General features: G+C 40.0%; 2 protein-coding genes across 8 annotated transcripts in view; one reads left to right on the top strand and one right to left on the bottom strand.

The window, feature by feature from the left end:
• Window positions 1-17247, bottom strand: part of TLR3 (toll like receptor 3) — a 507043-nt gene that overhangs the window by 432561 nt on the left and 57235 nt on the right. The gene's annotated exons all lie outside the window — the stretch shown is intronic.
• Window positions 4350-17247, top strand: part of PDLIM3 (PDZ and LIM domain 3) — a 30501-nt gene continuing 17603 nt past the window's right edge. For all 3 annotated transcript variants that reach the window (XM_059909784.1, XM_059909783.1, XM_059909785.1), the window contains exons 1-3: window positions 4350-4539; window positions 13342-13493; window positions 15151-15235. In XM_059909784.1, the coding sequence (XP_059765767.1) occupies window positions 4447-4539; window positions 13342-13493; window positions 15151-15235 (330 nt within the window). In that variant the 5' untranslated portion in view covers window positions 4350-4446. The remainder of the gene's footprint in view (window positions 4540-13341; window positions 13494-15150; window positions 15236-17247) is intronic.

The following is a 17247-nucleotide window of genomic DNA, read 5'->3' as shown; positions in this document are numbered from 1 at the left end:
AAACTCTTACCCATCAAGATCCAGCATCCCTTCATGGATACTTTCCTCAAGGAGAGTTGATTACTTACTCTTGTTCCATCACTGTACAAAATCCTGTCCCAGCACTCAACACATAATGTGATCACGTTTTACATCTCCATCTCCCTTATTTTATTACTGGCTCCTAGAGGACAGAAAGTTCATCTTATCTTTGCATTCCCAGTGCCTGGTATGTCACAGATGTTCAATAAATGTTTGTTGAATGAATGAATAAAAGAAGTCACAATACATAGTGATATTTGATATATACGAAATAAAGAAGAGGGAAAATTTACAACATCTATCCTAGAAACCTGGAAGAGTAGTAGAAAAATGAACAGAAATGAGAAAATTAAAAGGCATGGAGGCCAGGAATTCAGTTTGAGGTGATTAAAGAAAAGGATGGATTTGATTTTTCACAGGTTGAACTGTATTTGTACCAGGAGGTGGTTAGAAAAACAGGATCAGAAAATAAATGAAAGTTCAAGGTTAAGATTATAGATTTGAGGATTAAAATAGATGAGATGATTATTATAACGAACAGAAAAGTTTTCCAATTATACAAGAGTAGAATGAACAATTTTATTAAACTTACTCTAAAAGGAAAACCTTAAAGGGCTTCCTAAACATGGTTTCAAATAATAATCACAAAAGTAATATTTAATGGAATCATAGTTTATCATTATCCTTTCAAAAGGCAAATATAAAAAAGAAAATAAATGAAAGGCTCATCCAGAAAGAACTCCTTCTTAGGACAGTACCCAAACCAAAAGCAGGAACCTCTAGGACTAGTTAGGACTGGGTCACTGTTTCTTCCTTAGAACACTGCCTCACGGCTATTCTCACCTCCACCTTGACAGTCACCTCTGAACACCTTTCTGGTGACGTCAGTGAACAGTAGGATATAGGAAAACTGTCTATTTCAGGTCCCTGATTTCCATGTTCTCTGCAAAGCCTTACGAACTCATCAGGTATTATATTAATATTGCACAGATGTTGCTTACATCTACATGATGCCAAAACGACCGGTAAAAAGGCAGAAAAATAAAACAAAACTGACAAAAAATAAAAACATACAATCAACTTGTTATATAAGCCAGCTCATGAGATAAGGTATAAACAACTGATTGTTACAATTACACAATACTAAACTTATCTGATTTTTTTTCCTGAATTGACCTCTGCGTGTGTGTGTGTGTGTGTGTGTGTGTGTGTGTGTGTGTGTGTCTACCATGCAGACACAGCCAGTGACTGACAGAGGAAATGTGCTTTGTGACAATATAGCCAGCCCAAATAGGCAAAAATCAACAAGAATATATGATTACTTCCTTGATAACCCAACATAGGTGGGGCACTGGAAAATGTTTGGGACTAGGAAACACCTATCCCCCTGGGACTTTTATATAATCTACCACAGTGGACAAAGTAGTTCCAATCCAGGTTTTGTGATTTACACTATCACCAGGCTAGTCCACTTTGCTTACAGCTTCCTAAATCTCCCTTCTCTATCAGTCTTAAAACCACATCCAAACAGACTATGCTGTTAATAAAGTGTGTTGCAGCTCTGCTCCCCTGGACTGATACAGCCCTATCATATTGGGCATGAAGTCCAAGACTCTCATTCTTGGGCTTTTAAAGCACTTCACACTTCTCATCCCTCATCCCTCCCCCCTCTCCTTGGGAATCAGACCATCCTGGAGTATAACACCAGAAATACCTGATTCCACACTGAGCCTATGACAGGACCCTCCCCAGACTCTCCTGGTCTTCAGACCTATACCAGGCACACATTAGAGTCAGGCAGACCTGGGTTTGTGATCTAAATTGTATCACTTATTAGCTGTGTGATTCTATGCAAGTAACTCAACTTCTAAGAAATTACTTCTTTACCAAAAAAAAAAGGGAATAATAATAGCAATCTGATGGTCTTGCCGTGAGGATGAAGACGACACGGGTAAAGCAATCACCACAGCCCTGGACCATGAAGATGCTCAGTGAATACCCACCCTCCCTCCTTTTCCTCCATGCAGTTCCATCCTGTTTGGGGCTCCTCTTGCACCGTCCACACAGGACAGTCTCAACTCCTAGGTTTCTGTTAATACTTGCCACCCATGTGTCAAAAACATAGGTTTAGAGACTGAATTTGAGGGAGGTGACAATTACTCCAATCAAAATTAAACTATACTTTGAGTATACTGATGAATTGTCTTCTCATATATACTTTTAGATGGCTCATTGGATAGGGTACCTTTGCATGACATTTTCACTTGTAGATTTCTTCATTTTTAAAAAATAAAATCTTAATAAGTTTGTATTCACATATATTACATATACCCACAAATATATATAACTATATGTACTTAATTGCAGAAATGCTTACTATTTACTGAGCCCTCGTGCTGTGCCAGGCACTGTGCAGAGATAGCTCATTTAATTCTCAGAGTGACCCTACCAGAGAAGTACCATTATTACCCCTATTTTACAGATGAGGAAACTGAGGCTTAAGAATGTTAAGTAATTTAACCACACAGCTAGTAAGTAAACATTAGCACACTCAAAATTGCTAAATAACCAATTGCATTCCTGATACTTGTGTTTTAATTGAAAGTACAGAGGCCATGGTTTAACTGCTTTTTTTTTTTTTCTGGTAGAGATAGACATTTTTTTAAAATTTTTATTGGAGTATGGTTGCCTTACAATGTTGTGTTAGCCTCCAATGCACAACAAAATGAATCAGTCATGCACATACAGATATTCCCTCCCTTTTGGACTTCCCTCCCATTTAGGTTACCGCAGTGCATTAGGTAGAGTTCCCTGTGCTAACTTCGAATGAAGCTCACTGCTGAGCTCCAAGCAGAAGATAAACAGGAGGACAGGCATTACTTTAAGAGAGTGATGGGTCAAAAAAGATCTTTTTGACCCACCTCCTAGAGAAATGGAAATAAAAACAAAAATAAACAAATGGTACCTAATGGAACTTAAAAGCTTTTGAGCAGCAAAGGAAAACATAAACAAGACGAAAAGACAACCCTCAGAATGGGAGAAAATATTTGCAAATGAAGCAAGTGACAAAGGATTCATCTCCAAAATTTACAAGCAGTTCATGCAGCTATATATCAAAAAAACAAACAACCCAATCCAAAAATGGGCAGAAGACCTAAACAGACATTTCTCCAAAGAAGATATACAGATTGCCAACAAAAACATGAAAGGATGCTCAACATCACTAATCATTAGAGAAATGCAAGTCCAAACTACAATGAGGTATCACCTCACACCAGTCAGAATGGCCATCATCAAAATATCTACAAACAATAAATGCTGGAGAGGGTGTGGAGAAAAGGCAACCCTCTTGCACTGTTGGTGGGAATGTAAATTGATACAGCCACTATGGAGAACAGTATGGAGGTTCCTTAAAAAACTAAAAATAGAACTACCATACGACCCAGCAATCCCACTACTGGGCATATACCCTGAGAAAACCATCATTCAAAAAGAGTCATGTACCACAATGTCCATTGCAGCTCTATTTACAATCGCCAGGACATGGAAGCAACCTAAGTGTCCATCGACAGATGAATGGATAAAGAAGATGTGGCACATATATATAATGGAATATTACTCAGCCATAAAAAGAAACAAAACTGAGTTATTTGTAGTGAGGTGGATGGACCTAGAGTCTGTCATACAGAGTGAAGTAAGTCAGAAATAGAGAAAAAAATACCATATGCTAACACATAATATGGAATCTATAAAAAAAAATGGTTCTGAAGAACCTAGGGGCAGGACAGGAATAAAGACGCAGACGTAGAGAGTGGACTTGAGGACACGGGGAGGGGGAAGGGTAAGCTGGGACGAAGTGAGAGAATGGCATGGACATATAGACACTACTAAATGTAAAACAGATAGTGAGTGGGAAGCAGCCGCATAGCACAGGGAGATCAGCTCGGTGCTTTGTGACCACCTAGAGGGGTGGGATCGGGAGGGTGGAAGGGAGGGAGACGCAAGAGGGAGGAGATATGGGGATATATGCATGTGTATAGCTGACTCACTTTGTTATACAGCAGAAACTAACACACCCTTGTAAAGCAATTATACTCCAATAAAGATGTTAAAAAGAGAGAGAGTGATGGGAGTTGTAACCCGAAGCCTTCTTCAGCTTCTGCCCCAGAGGTCTGGGAGGCTGCGCCGGCCCGGTGCGCGTTTGTAAACTCCCGCGGGTCTGGCGCGTCTCTTTCTTCCAAAGTTGGAGCTCTCCTTGGTGGGAGGAGGCGGGGAGGAGGGGAGGCCAGTGACGTCACTCGGGAGCGGGGATAAAGCTCCAAGGCCGCGGTCCGGCAAGGACACTGCCCCAGGAGCAGAGTGGGCTGTTCCACTCGGGGACACTCGCTGCGCCCCCACCCCAGGAAGGCCGTGCCAGGAGGCACCATGCCCCAAAACGTGGTCCTGCCGGGCCCTGCGCCCTGGGGCTTCAGACTCTCGGGGGGCATAGACTTCAACCAGCCTTTGATCATCACCAGGGTAGGTGTTTTCCGTTCTTCTGCTGCAAGTCGGGGACTCTGGCGTGCCGCGGGCCCCCCTGGAGAGAAGAGTGGCCAGCGAGGTACTGGGGTGCGCTGGGTGGGGCCTCGGCTTCTGGTTCACGGTTCGAGGGAGGGCAGCACCTTGGCAAACTAGGTCTGGAGGATGCAGAGCAGCTTAGAGAATTAATCAAGTCAGTTCCAGTGGTCTCTGTCTGCAGCCTGTTGGCCTCCAGCAACTTTCCGAGGAGAGACGAACGGACGGCGTGGTTTCCCTGCGCTCAGAGAAGGCGAGGCTGCGAGGTGGGCTGCCTTCTCGCCCTCCACTCCGGGTCTCCTTTCAGTAACAAATGAGATGGGGTCCAGAGAAGGAGAGACAGTGGCGGTTGTTAGTTGGAGAGAGACAGGCAACTGAGCACTTTCCCTGTCTGGAGGAAAACTTCAGCAGGGCGCTGTTCTCAGGGCAAGACCAAGCTGGAGGCGCTCATATCAGCGCAGACAGGGACAATATCACTAATCTGGATTCCTAGGTTTCCAGGCATTTTGAATAAATATTTTCCAAAGCTGGAGCTTGGCTTAGAAATCATCATCTACAACTCAAACTACAAAGAAAATGTGTCAGATAGTTTCGTTTACCTGATGGAGAACCATCCTCAGCCTAATAACTCTGAATACTTGACCATCAAAGTCAAGCTTTCCTTACTTAGTATTCTCTAAAGTATTGTCTAATTAAGAAGAAAGAAAATGGATACTTCAGGATCTGTCGTCAGTAAATTTCTAGTTGGTCTAGTTGATTTTTTTTCCAACATGTGTTTGTCTTGACAGAAAATTATTATTATTTCAATTTTCACATATAAAGCCCATTAAACCTAATTTTAAAACATAAACTTTCAAAATATTTATACCTTTACTATGCTTTATTTTGTTCCTTACTGCTTATACTACATTTTATAAATGTATACTTTATAATCTGATATCCTCACATAGGCTTTGAACAATAAATACTTTTTAAATTCTGTTCTACTTACGAGTTCTAAGAACGAATGGCTTTTTAAAATATCTCAAAACATGTATCCATGGAACAGATGCATACCATGGAACATTTCAAGCTTTGTTTTCCATTTTTTGAAAACATATAAACATATCTGACATGTGTTTTCATATGAGACATGAAAACTTAACATACCCCAAAAATGTTCCTAAGTAAATTAGGCAGAAAATGGTTCAGTGACCTGGGCCAAGCAATGCCTTTTATGGATTTACCAAAGGAAACAGTCTCCATTTTCTCTACAAAGAAATATTTTTAAAGTTTCTGGAGTATAGTGTTCATTTTTTTATATTAAATGAAATAAGCTTTTGAATCCTTACAAAGGATAAACCATATTTATATTCAACCTTAAAGGAATAATTTTGTCACAAAAATCCTGTCAGTGACTTATAAAAGAAATATCTCGCTATTACTGTGGAACATGTCAATATGATTAATCTTATGTTTGATATGTTGAGTTGTTTGATATGTTGAGTGTTTATTTCAAAGCAGAACTTAACATTTTGCAGTTGACTGCAGGAGCTATCGGTAAATATATTTGATCTGATGACAGTTATTGTTTGGGAAGCCAATTCCGTTTGAATTTTTAACTCATAACTAATTTGTATCACTCATATTGACACTTGGTTCAATGACAGTGCACGAACACATATGATTATTTCATTTGACTATGGCTTTTCTCTTTAATTAATTTAACTCAAGGAGAGCAGGTGAACTAAACTGTTTTGTATTCCAAGTGTACCCAAAGCCATTCACATAAATAGATTCTTGTTGAATAAATGAAAACATATTCACATGAACTTTTTTGCCTTAGTGAACACCTAATTGAGAGTATTTCCACTGAAATTATAAGAATATTAAAAATCATTTGGAAAAAAGACTAAAAAATATTACACAAACATAATTATCAGTGTTGTAATTAGGTAGTAGAATAATCCTATTAATATTTTTATACTGTGTTAAAAGGTAGTGAATGAGACTGTGTGTGTGTTAGTATACTCTTTTGCCTGCTGTGCACTCTTCTAAGCCCTATATATGCACTCACTTAAATCTCACAATAATCCTATCGGAGTAGTAGTAGTAATATCCCTTTCTGCAGATGAGGAGAGTGAGGCTTCAAGAGATTCATTAACCTGTCGATGACCACAAGTGGCAGGACAGAATTTGATGCAGGTCGACCTGCCTCCAAAGCCTGCATCCTGAAGCCCACACACGTGAAAGATTCTGCTTATTGTACAGATATTTCCAAACAGGTGTTTTGTGCCATGCAACTCATCACCTGGTCCTACTGATGCTACATCTTTAAGATCTACCACTTTCCTTTTTTTCTACCACTGTCCCCAGGCAAGATTTCCTAATTTCACACCTAGCTGTTGTCTCCCCTCTCCAATTCACCCTGCATATTCTTACCAGCCATCTTTGAGATGGTTGCCGGTTGCTCCTATCTTCCCCATTCTTAAAAATCCTTCAGTGGCATCCACAGTTTATAGAGAATAAAATGTGTGGTCTTCAGCACGAAATTCACGGCTTTCACCCTCTCTCCCAGCTCAAGTTTTCAAGTTCATTTCCTCCCTCTCTTCCTCCTCTCTCCTTTCCTCCTCTCACTCCATAAATAGGTAGTGGTGCCCATACTCCGGAGCACTTACGATTTCTGTAACATGGCTTTGCTCCTGCTATCATTTTTCTCCAGAATTCCCTTCCCCACCCACTCCACTGTCCTCTGTGCCTGTGGAAACCCATTCAAATACCACTCCTCCAGCCTTCTTCCAGTAGTCATCATTTCATCCATTTAATTACTGTAGCTCTTGACCTACAACCTCTCCTTATAACATGCCTTGTACCACAGATGGTTGAGTACATCTGTATCCCACAGATTGAATGCTCCCCCCTCAGGGCAACAACTGGCAAATTTGGCAGCTGTTCAGTGCCAAGCACAGTGTCTAGTACCTCATACAGGTCACAGAATACAAATAGACACAATATGAGTGAATACATTGTTCACTTTTGACATAAATTTATTTTCATAATAGGTGTAAACTGTGTCCTCAGAAGTATTCCACAATAAAGAAAAAGGAGAACTGTTTTATTGTTAATTGATTTGTCTGTTTTACATAAGTTCTTAAGCATACAAAGAAGGAAAATGCCAATGCCTGCACTTAACACCACAAAAAGTCCCATGAATGAGATATAGTCCTCAAGTCAATTAAATCACTTTTTGTCCTACAAGCAGTGCCCTCCCCTCCCTTCCTCACACTCTGCAAAATCAGATTATAGAAATGCTCCTTCGACAGTGGTCCTCTGCTCCACCCTCTGCTGGGGGCAGGGTTTACAAAGTAATTCTCTCCATCAGCTGAAATTACAATTCACAAAATTAGGACAAAGGGTCCCCACCCTACAATTGTTTACCATCCAATTAATCAGCTGGGTGAAACTTTGTATCATAAAAAACATTAGAAGTAAGGTAAATCAAACACCAGACAATCTCAAAAAATTTTCTGAGCCATTGGTTATGATACGATTTGTCGGAAAGCAGTTTCTAGGCAAGGGTGTGTGTGCTCTACTTCGTGCAATATGAATTTAAGTTTCGGATGTTCAGCATGCGGCAGGGAGTTGCTATTGCAAACACCATATACAACTGGCCTAGACATTTCACAGAATAAAGTTTAAGGTTCACATCTCTAAGCGAGCAGCTGTTTTTTTTTCTGGCAAGAAGGTTTTAAGGAGTCTCTTTCTTTCTTAAATGCTTGGACCACCCAGAAGGTGGATCTACTATCACAGCGAAGTTACAGATAGTTTGTTTTCATAAATGGTCCAGTTTGGAATAAAGCACAAGCTTCTTTTGTGTACACAATGTAAAACTACTGTACACATCTCATGCCACTATGTCCCTTCCCACTCAGTTCCTCTTCCCTCCTTTCTATACAGACCACACCCCGGATCAAGATCTCTGTAACTGAGAATACTATATATGGACTTGGGTACCAACATAGAAAATGTTAGTGTATTCTTAAGTTTTGTAGGCTTTAACACTGAATAGTACTTTAATATAAACTATATTTGAAATTTGAACTTTTAGAAAGAAATGTTTACAGTTGAATACAGTCTTTTTCCAGGTAGCCCTCGGTATCCTTGAGGGATTGGTTCCAGGACGCCCACTCCTCTATGCCCTCAACCCCCCCCCCCAATGATACCAAAACCCCAGGATGCTCAAGTCTCTTATATAAAATGGTATTTGCATATAACCTAGGTACATCCTCCCCTATACTTTAAATCATCTCTAGATTATTTCTAATACCTAACACAATGTAAGTGCTATGTAAATATAGTTGCCAGCATGTGGCAAATTCAAGTTTTGCTTTTTGGAACTTCCTGGAATTTTTTTTCAAATATTTTCAACCCTCGGTTGGTTGAATCGTGGATGCGGAACCCACGGATTCAGAGGGGCGACTGTACTTAATTGTGCTTTGACGAAGACGTGTCTGCATGGAAGCACTGGTTCATCTGTTCCCAGCATTCATACATCCCACAAGCACCTACTAAGCGCAGGAGGTATTGTATGTGGAAGGCACTGTGCGGGACACAGTCATCGCTTAATGGGCTTCTACTCCCCTGAGAAGTTCATGTATCAGCAGAAGAGACATGAACACAACCATGATACAACTTGTCCAGGATTCCATGAAAAAAGTATGGCCAAAGAGATGGGCGGAGCCAGGGGAGAGAGAGTACCTGCAGGGGTGGCATTTGGGGATAGTGAAGGAGCTTGAGCTAAAGAGTTAGACAGACCCATGAGGAATTTCAAATTTTCACTGGATGTGTGACCCTAAGCAAGTTCCTTCTACTTTCTGAGCAACAGTTTTCTCATCTTAAAAGATACCAACAGTATAACAACACCATAATAGTTCTCACCTGTGGCTTCACATTAGCCTCACCCAGGTAAGTGGAAAATACCCATGCCCAGGTGCTACTTGCAGAGATTCTGATTGAACTAGAAATGTAGACTGCAGCCAGGTGCTGGAGGGCTTTTGATGCCAGGTGAGGTACTGAAGTTTATTTGTAGGCAATGGAGAACAACTGAACAATGGGATTTCTCATTATTTAGATCCACGCCCCACAGGACAGCCCTTCCGTATACACTTGTCTTGCTCCATAACTATTTCAACCATTTTTATTCTTAATACAGAAATCCCACCAGGGCGATATTCTGGACTTCCCTCATGTTTCCCACAGTTAATAGGACATTGATAGATGCTTGACCTGTGATTTAAGTTAGTTTTTTCCAAATAAACCCAAGTAATAGGTTGATGTGAAAAACAGAAATCATCTAAGGGACTTGTTAAAAACACAAATTCCCTAGTTCCTCTGCTACAGCTTCTGTTTCGTGATTCCAGGCATCTGGATTGGACTGGAATATTTGTGTTAAGCAAAGACGCTCGATGATCCTTCTAATCAGACAAGTTAGAAAACATGTGCTAAGTGACTGCCAGCAGTACTATGTCCAAGGATCTCTCGAATGCTTTTGACATTTGAGACCCTAATGAAACTGAAAAATAAAGAATCTACTGAAAAACTCTTTGCCTCATTTTAGCTCTCTCTTCTCATTATTTGGGAAAATGTTAAAAATAAACTGTGAGCAATAATACAAAGTAATATAAATAAACTGCAAAGAAATAATATAAAGTCATGCTGGAAAATAATACATTCTTATGATTAAACAGATAGTTTAACTTACTAAAACCAGGCCAGTTTAGTGGCCATTTGCTGATCACTAGCGTCGCTGAACTTGAGAACTAAGAAGTGAAGGATCGTGTTTTCTCCTTGCCTCTCATCCATTTCTCTACAGATTCTTTTCTTTCTTATCAACTCCTAACGTGGAGGTCCCAGGACATCAATCACCAGGTTGAACGCAAAGTCAGAAGTTGGTTCTGGCATCACTATCGACCACTTTTCCTATTTAACTAATGAAACCGCTGGTGACATAGCTGTACAACTGTTCCCACCTTAGTGAGAAGCCACAGGTTCTCTGAAAAAGAGAAGCAGCCTTCTTTGTCCAGCCTATCTTAGAGTTGTAATGGTGAGAGTTATTAGAAAGAGCTTTGCAAATGTAATATTTTGCATAAATATAAAATAGTTATTAACTTCCATATTAATGTTGTTAATAACATTTAGTAATATTCAGTATCTAAGTTCAGCACCCCAGATATCTCCGTTTAAAATTTATATAGACAGATACACACAACCCTACCTTCCACTCATCTGAACCAGAGCTAAGAAATAATGTTAGGCTCTTCTAAACCTAGATCGAGTATTATATATAAACCAAATTAAAGTATATTAGAAAAGCTAGGTGAGGTTTTAAAAGCAAACACACTGAGCCATGCTTTCTCATGTTTTAACTCAAAGAAAAGCATTTTGGTCTTAGAAGTTTAAAAATAGATGGTACTGATTTTGATGAACTATAGCTGGAGAAAATTAAAAGTTTGAGGTTATTTTTAGTCCTACAAGTCACATTGGGGATGGAAACTTTTATTCTTCTAACAGTTCTGAGTGTGGGAGAATTTCTAAATGGAAAAACATCTATGAAATGCCTCCAAAAAGCTGAGATGTAATAATCTCCAGTTGTCCTCACTCAGCCCCCATCATCTGTCCCTTCTGGAAATTATCATGATTGCTACAGTGAGGTGATCACAGACATGAAATGAGTACAATAAACATTTTAGTGATGAGACTGAAGATCTAGGACCCATGAGAATTTGTCATTTTAGCAATTTTATTCATTTATATGAATCTTGGATCTCTCTTAGAGCCACAAAGTTAAATCGAATCGATGACTAGATGAAGCAAAGAGACAAAAAATGAATTAATGACTGATCCTCAAGTTAAACGTTAGGAATGATCTAGTTTATTCCTGGAGCAGTTTGAGCTTTAAGTCAAGTTCTACATATTATTCTGATCTAAACAGTGGGAACTTGCAAAAGGAACAATGATAGGTTGACATTAATAGCCATAATCTTTGGGTATATAAGGACTAGTTATTTTTGTATCACAAGTTCTGATTTAAATGTCCATTTCATTCATGTTTCAAGTAATTATTCATCAATTCCAAACACTGAGTATACACTGTGAAGCATTAGGAATATACATAATATTATAGACATCCTCAAGAACTTCCAGTTGGGAAAACAGACACTACACAAGTAAATAACAAACATGAAAGTACAAACTGTCTTCATAAAGGAAAACAACAGGGTGTAACAGTGGAGAATGATGGGGAGGGGGCTGGAGAAACTACGTCAGATGTCTGGGGAGGTCTCTCTGAGAACATGACATTTAAGCCTAAACCAAAAGGAGGAGAAGAAGCAACCGGGTGAAGAGTCGGGGGAAGCATTTCAGGAGCAAGTTAACAGTGTGCACAAAGCCCAGAAGAGGGTGCAAGCTTGGCCTATTTGAGGAATTAAAAGGAAATCGGACTAGCTGTAGAGCAGTGGATTGGGAGGGGCGGGGGAGTGACAATGGTGTGAGATGATGTTAGAGAAGTAGGCAGGGTGAGACCGGGTGAGGACTATTAGGCAGTTGTAAATAGTTGGGATTTACCCAGAAAAACTGGGAGTAGGTATAGCCATCAAAACAATCATCGCCTTTAACTGTATACTCAACATGTTTTTGTTGAAATAATTTGAAATATCTGAAATAATTTCAGATTTGCCACTTTCTAAACATTTAACAACCATATTTTTCTCATATCATTTCCCCCCATATCATTCCCTGCCTCCCCTCCAAAAAAGAAACCCATGTGGATTTCTCGTAGACAGCATAAGGTTAGATCTTGCTTTTTTTTTTTTTTTTTTTTTTAACCTAGTTTGACAAACTCTGTTAAAAAACAGAACGTGATGTGTTTTTAGGCCATTTATATATAATGTAATTACCGGTATGGTTTAATTAAAAGCTACCATCTTGTTAGTTGTTTCCTATTTGTTCCATCTATTCTTCATTCATGGAGAAGAGACTGTGAGTAGATACAAACTTCTCTTGTGTCTGTGGTTCCGACGGGTTCCAGACTCTCAATGCTTAACTCATACTTGGCCTTTAGCAATTTGTTCATAATTTTAGCTAAACTCTTCTTAACAACTAGTACATTTGGCCCCATCTTCCTCCATGCTCTGGTACAGGTGAGCCCATGCTTGTCTTTCCTTGGAGACTCCCGTCTTTCCTTAGATTCCAAGCTAGTTGGTTGCCCTGCAACTTCAGCTCTCTGAAGAGTCCACAAAAAGTCATAATTTTGCATATTATCTGGCTTCTTCTTGTTCATACAAGAGTGATTCTCTTTCCAGCTTTCTATATCCCAGGTGCATGATAGGGATGCTAAAGTAGTTTCAGTTCAAATATTAAGGCTCCCCAGATGTAGTAACGTTCTATTCCCAAATAGAGAGTTCTGGGTGACAAAAAAATCCTAAGAAACAAATTATTTTCTTTAAAGCAAAGAAAATATGATCCAAACAGGGAGTTATGGAAGATGTTTTAAAAGAGAATCAGAGATGTCATGATGGAGGAAATGTGGTTAGTAAGAAACAAAATTATTTCACATAATGGGAAAATAGAGATAGCACAACTGATCAGTTAAGAGTTATTTTAAGTGAGATTTAATATGTCCTGCCCAGTGAAGCATTTAAAATGTTACCAAGGTGCAATGTAAACGTCGGGCACAAAACTCAAGATGCTGCAGGGTGTTGATTTTAAATGTGCGATGATTTCTTCCAGATTACTCCAGGAAGCAAGGCGGCAGCTGCCAACCTGTGTCCCGGAGATGTCATCCTGGCTATTGATGGCTTCGGTACTGAGTCCATGACTCATGCTGATGCACAGGACAGGATTAAAGCAGCAGCACACCAGCTGTGTCTCAAAATTGACAGGTGCTCTTTAATTAATGGTGTTAAAATTTGATCTGTTTTGCAGAAGAACCTGAACCAGAACTATAAATGATTTCATCTTCCCAGTGAGAAGGAGTATATCAGGACACAGAATTTTGACTGGCTTTTTTTTAATGTATCAGCCACTTTGGTCTGTTCTTCACTGAAGTCAGTCAATCTAGTAGCTGTTAACAAAGGATTTCTAAAAAGAATCCTCTGGAATGTGAGAATAATGAAAGAGGCTAAAAGAACTTTTTTCCTGTACTAACACAGTTAGTTGACCATGAAAATAGAACCATTTAAGGTATTGGCCACATAAACACTGAACAGCATGTCTAGTTATACTGCTGTTCTAAACATGGTAGAGAACATGGAGTGGAATTTAGAGATGCTCCTAAAAGAATCTCGTGCTTGCCAAGATGTGATCATGTTAAAATTTGGTTGCTAATATCCTGTATGCTATTGGCTGTTTTGTACTGAATTCAGCCCAGAAGAATCCCACAAGGTATGAGAGGGTACGTGTACATGAAGGTTTTAGACAATGAGACATTTCTGACCAAAAACAACATTAGGAAATTGATCTATTGCCATCAGACTCGTGATCTGAAACTGAATTGTGAAAATAATGATTTGTTATAGTGGTTGTTAGCATGTGTGTTTATCCTCTTGCTGTTGTATTCACGATTTTCCCTGCTGTGGTCCAAAAGGCAAAATCAGTCGCCAATGTGCCATTTCACAAGGTGAAATCGACTCTTTCCCTATCTATGCATAACCTGTGTTCCTGCCAAGCACATAGTCCCATAGGAGCCACATGATCCCAAGTAGATACGTGAGAAGCGTTGGACAAAAGCACATTTCCTTGATGCCAACAGCAAATCCACCTGACAAATCATTCACGGCCTCCTGTGGTGCCCCAGGTAGGACAGGAAGGAAGTTGAGGAGATCTAGGGATCTAGTCTGTCCTGTGGTCATCTGCAGGGTATGCCTCCAGAATCTCCCTGTCCTGTACTGCTTCCCACATGCACTGGAGACCCACTTTCTTTCTCCAGACCCTGTACAATGTCCTCGCCTTAGTTCAGGTTGCTACAAGCAAATCCCATAGGCTGGGTGGCTTAAGCAACAAACATTTCCTTCTCACAGTTATGGAGGCTGGAAGTCCAAGGTCAGGGAGCCAGCATGGTCGGGTTCTCGGTGAGAGCCCGCTTCCTGGTCATGTCCTCACATGGCCTTCTTTGGTGCATTCACACAGAGAGGGAAGAGATCTCATGCCTCTTCTTTTCATAAGGTCATTAATCCCACCATGAGAGCCCTACTCTAATGATTTAATCCAACCCTAATACCTCCCAAAGACCCCACCTCCAAAGGCCATCACACTGGGGATTAGGATTTCAACATTTGAATCTGGGGTGTGGGGCAAGGACACAAACATTCAGTCCGTAGCAGTCCTCCAAGCAATTTTGATCCATTCAAGTCTTCCCAGAAGTACACTAAAAACATAAGACTAATTCAATAAGACAATACAGGATAATGAGCAAGGAATATTGCTTTTGCTCAAAGTACCAAGGGTTGTTAGTATTTTCAGAAACATAGGAAATTAAAGTATACTAAAACTAGAAGTACCATTAGAATTTGGGGTTTACAAACGTTGTTTTATTTACAGGGCGGAAACTCGCTTATGGTCTCCACAGGTAACTGAAGATGGAAAGGCTCATCCTTTCAAAATCAACTTAGAATCAGAACCACAGGTATGAATTTTGGAGTAAATAATGTTCACATTATGTTTCCTTTTAAATGATGTGGATACGTTCCAAGAGGGAAAAGTGGCAAATATTGAAAAAACTGGAATAAGCCACCTGATGAAGTGGTTGTCTTTACTCTCTGAGATTAATTTATATTAACTGTGTCTTCTTACATCAAGAAAAAAAGAAAAGTATGCCTAGGCAAACACCTTGTTAAAAGACAAATATGTTCTCATCAGGAAAAAGTCAGCTATATCTATGTATAGTCCACTTATTTTTTCATTTTTTATGATGGACATCTGCCAAATGACCATGAGGTAATCCAAGAAATTTAAGATGTTAACACAAAGCAAAACAAAAATAGGGTCAACCATTTGAAACAGGTGTCTCTAATCTAATAGTTACTGTGAACTTCAATTCCTCAAGGTCTTCACCCAGCTCTTATGTTACATCCTTCTTTAATTATCAGTTCTGGCATTCTATAATTAAGTTTACTCTAGGAGAAGAGTTTTGCATTATGTAATCATGATGATATGCTGCCTGGGCTGCTGAATTACAAAAGATAAAGGATTTTCCCTTCAGGCAACTCTATATAATGAGCTAAATTAATCTAATAATCTGATGCTTATCTGACTATGTCTACTTTCAAAACCCCCAAAAAACTGCAATTAAACCAACCCTCAATTGTGCTATATGGGAAATGTCATCAAGAAAAGGATTTTAGAACCTCTGCTTGGTCAGAAGCTCCCCAAGTTTAATGAGACAGAGACATATAAATCGAATATCCCTTTTTAAACAAGTATCCCTACTAAACTGATTAGATATTCCCAAAGTGTAGTTTTTCTATATATCTAATGAAAACGAACTGAAAGTATATTTATAATCTATGCTTCAGCAAGATATCCCCTTTCAGGACCATCAACTCCTGAATTTGTTCTTCAAGTTTTCCATTTACCCCCATAAGCCCCCATTCATTTTACTCTTGGTAAAAACATGGAGAGTCTATATGTACATGTGTCTCATAGAGCTTCTAAAGATTTAAATAAAATAATATAGAAAAAGAACTTGGCACAGTGAAGTGCTCTCAGAGATGTTCAGTTAAGTGTATGCTCTCATTATCGTTGGGCATGGCACCCCTCCCACCAGCCTGTGATCAGAAGGCCTCCTGGCCTTTCTTGACAGTGAGATAGAAGGCGGCACAGAGCTTCCTGGAGACCAGGAATGTCTTCCTCATCACTATCCAAGGGTCATTACAAATTACTTTGGATTAAAACCTTATTTTCAGTTAAAATAAAACCCCCACCCCAACCCCAGGAGAAAAAAACATACTAAGTAGTTTAACTTTTAGAGGGAATGAGTTTATTAGATCCTTGTCCTAGACTTTTGATTGGAGGGAAGGTAGAGCCTGAGCCTAAAAATCACTAAAAGCAAAAGGAGGAGAAAACAGGCCCCAAAGGGAGTGAGCAGGATATGGAATATTCATGAAGGCGGAACCGGTGTGTCTGTTCTCCTTACTCTGAGTCCCCCAGGCATGGCACACAGCAGGCGCTCACTAAATAGCTGACAAGTGAATGAAAGGAACTGGAGGCCCTAAAGATAAACTTCATTCGAACACCGCAGTCCTGGGAACCAACTCTCAGACTGGTGTTCTACTGCCACCCCCAGGGGCTGCACGCGAGGCAAAGAAATCATGAAAGCTGAGGGGGATGTTTAGGTCAGGTAAGAGTGCCGCTCTTCAGGGTAGGTGAGTAAAAGGTAAAATGGACGAGACAGGTGATCCATGTGGTGAGAAGCGCTCTGCATGCTGACGGTGGCTTACCCCAGCATCCAAGGTGGGGGGGCGAATAATGTCTCTAATCGACATCTTCCTGATAGAAGAAAGGCTGCAAGAAGGAATAAGAACAAAGTTCTCCAGGCAGAGCTGCCCCTGTCGACAGCCCTTGGCAGGAATGCCCGAGCCTACCTGCCTCCTGCAGCCCTCATCAACTCATCACTTAGAGGCAACACATGAGAAAGAG

Source organism: Balaenoptera ricei, chromosome 21 (assembly GCF_028023285.1).
Source record: "Balaenoptera ricei isolate mBalRic1 chromosome 21, mBalRic1.hap2, whole genome shotgun sequence".
In the NCBI taxonomy this organism is placed as follows: domain Eukaryota; kingdom Metazoa; phylum Chordata; class Mammalia; order Artiodactyla; family Balaenopteridae; genus Balaenoptera; species Balaenoptera ricei.
The sequence above is the reverse complement of the archived record's forward strand: the minus strand, read 5'-3'. Positions and strand labels throughout refer to the sequence as shown.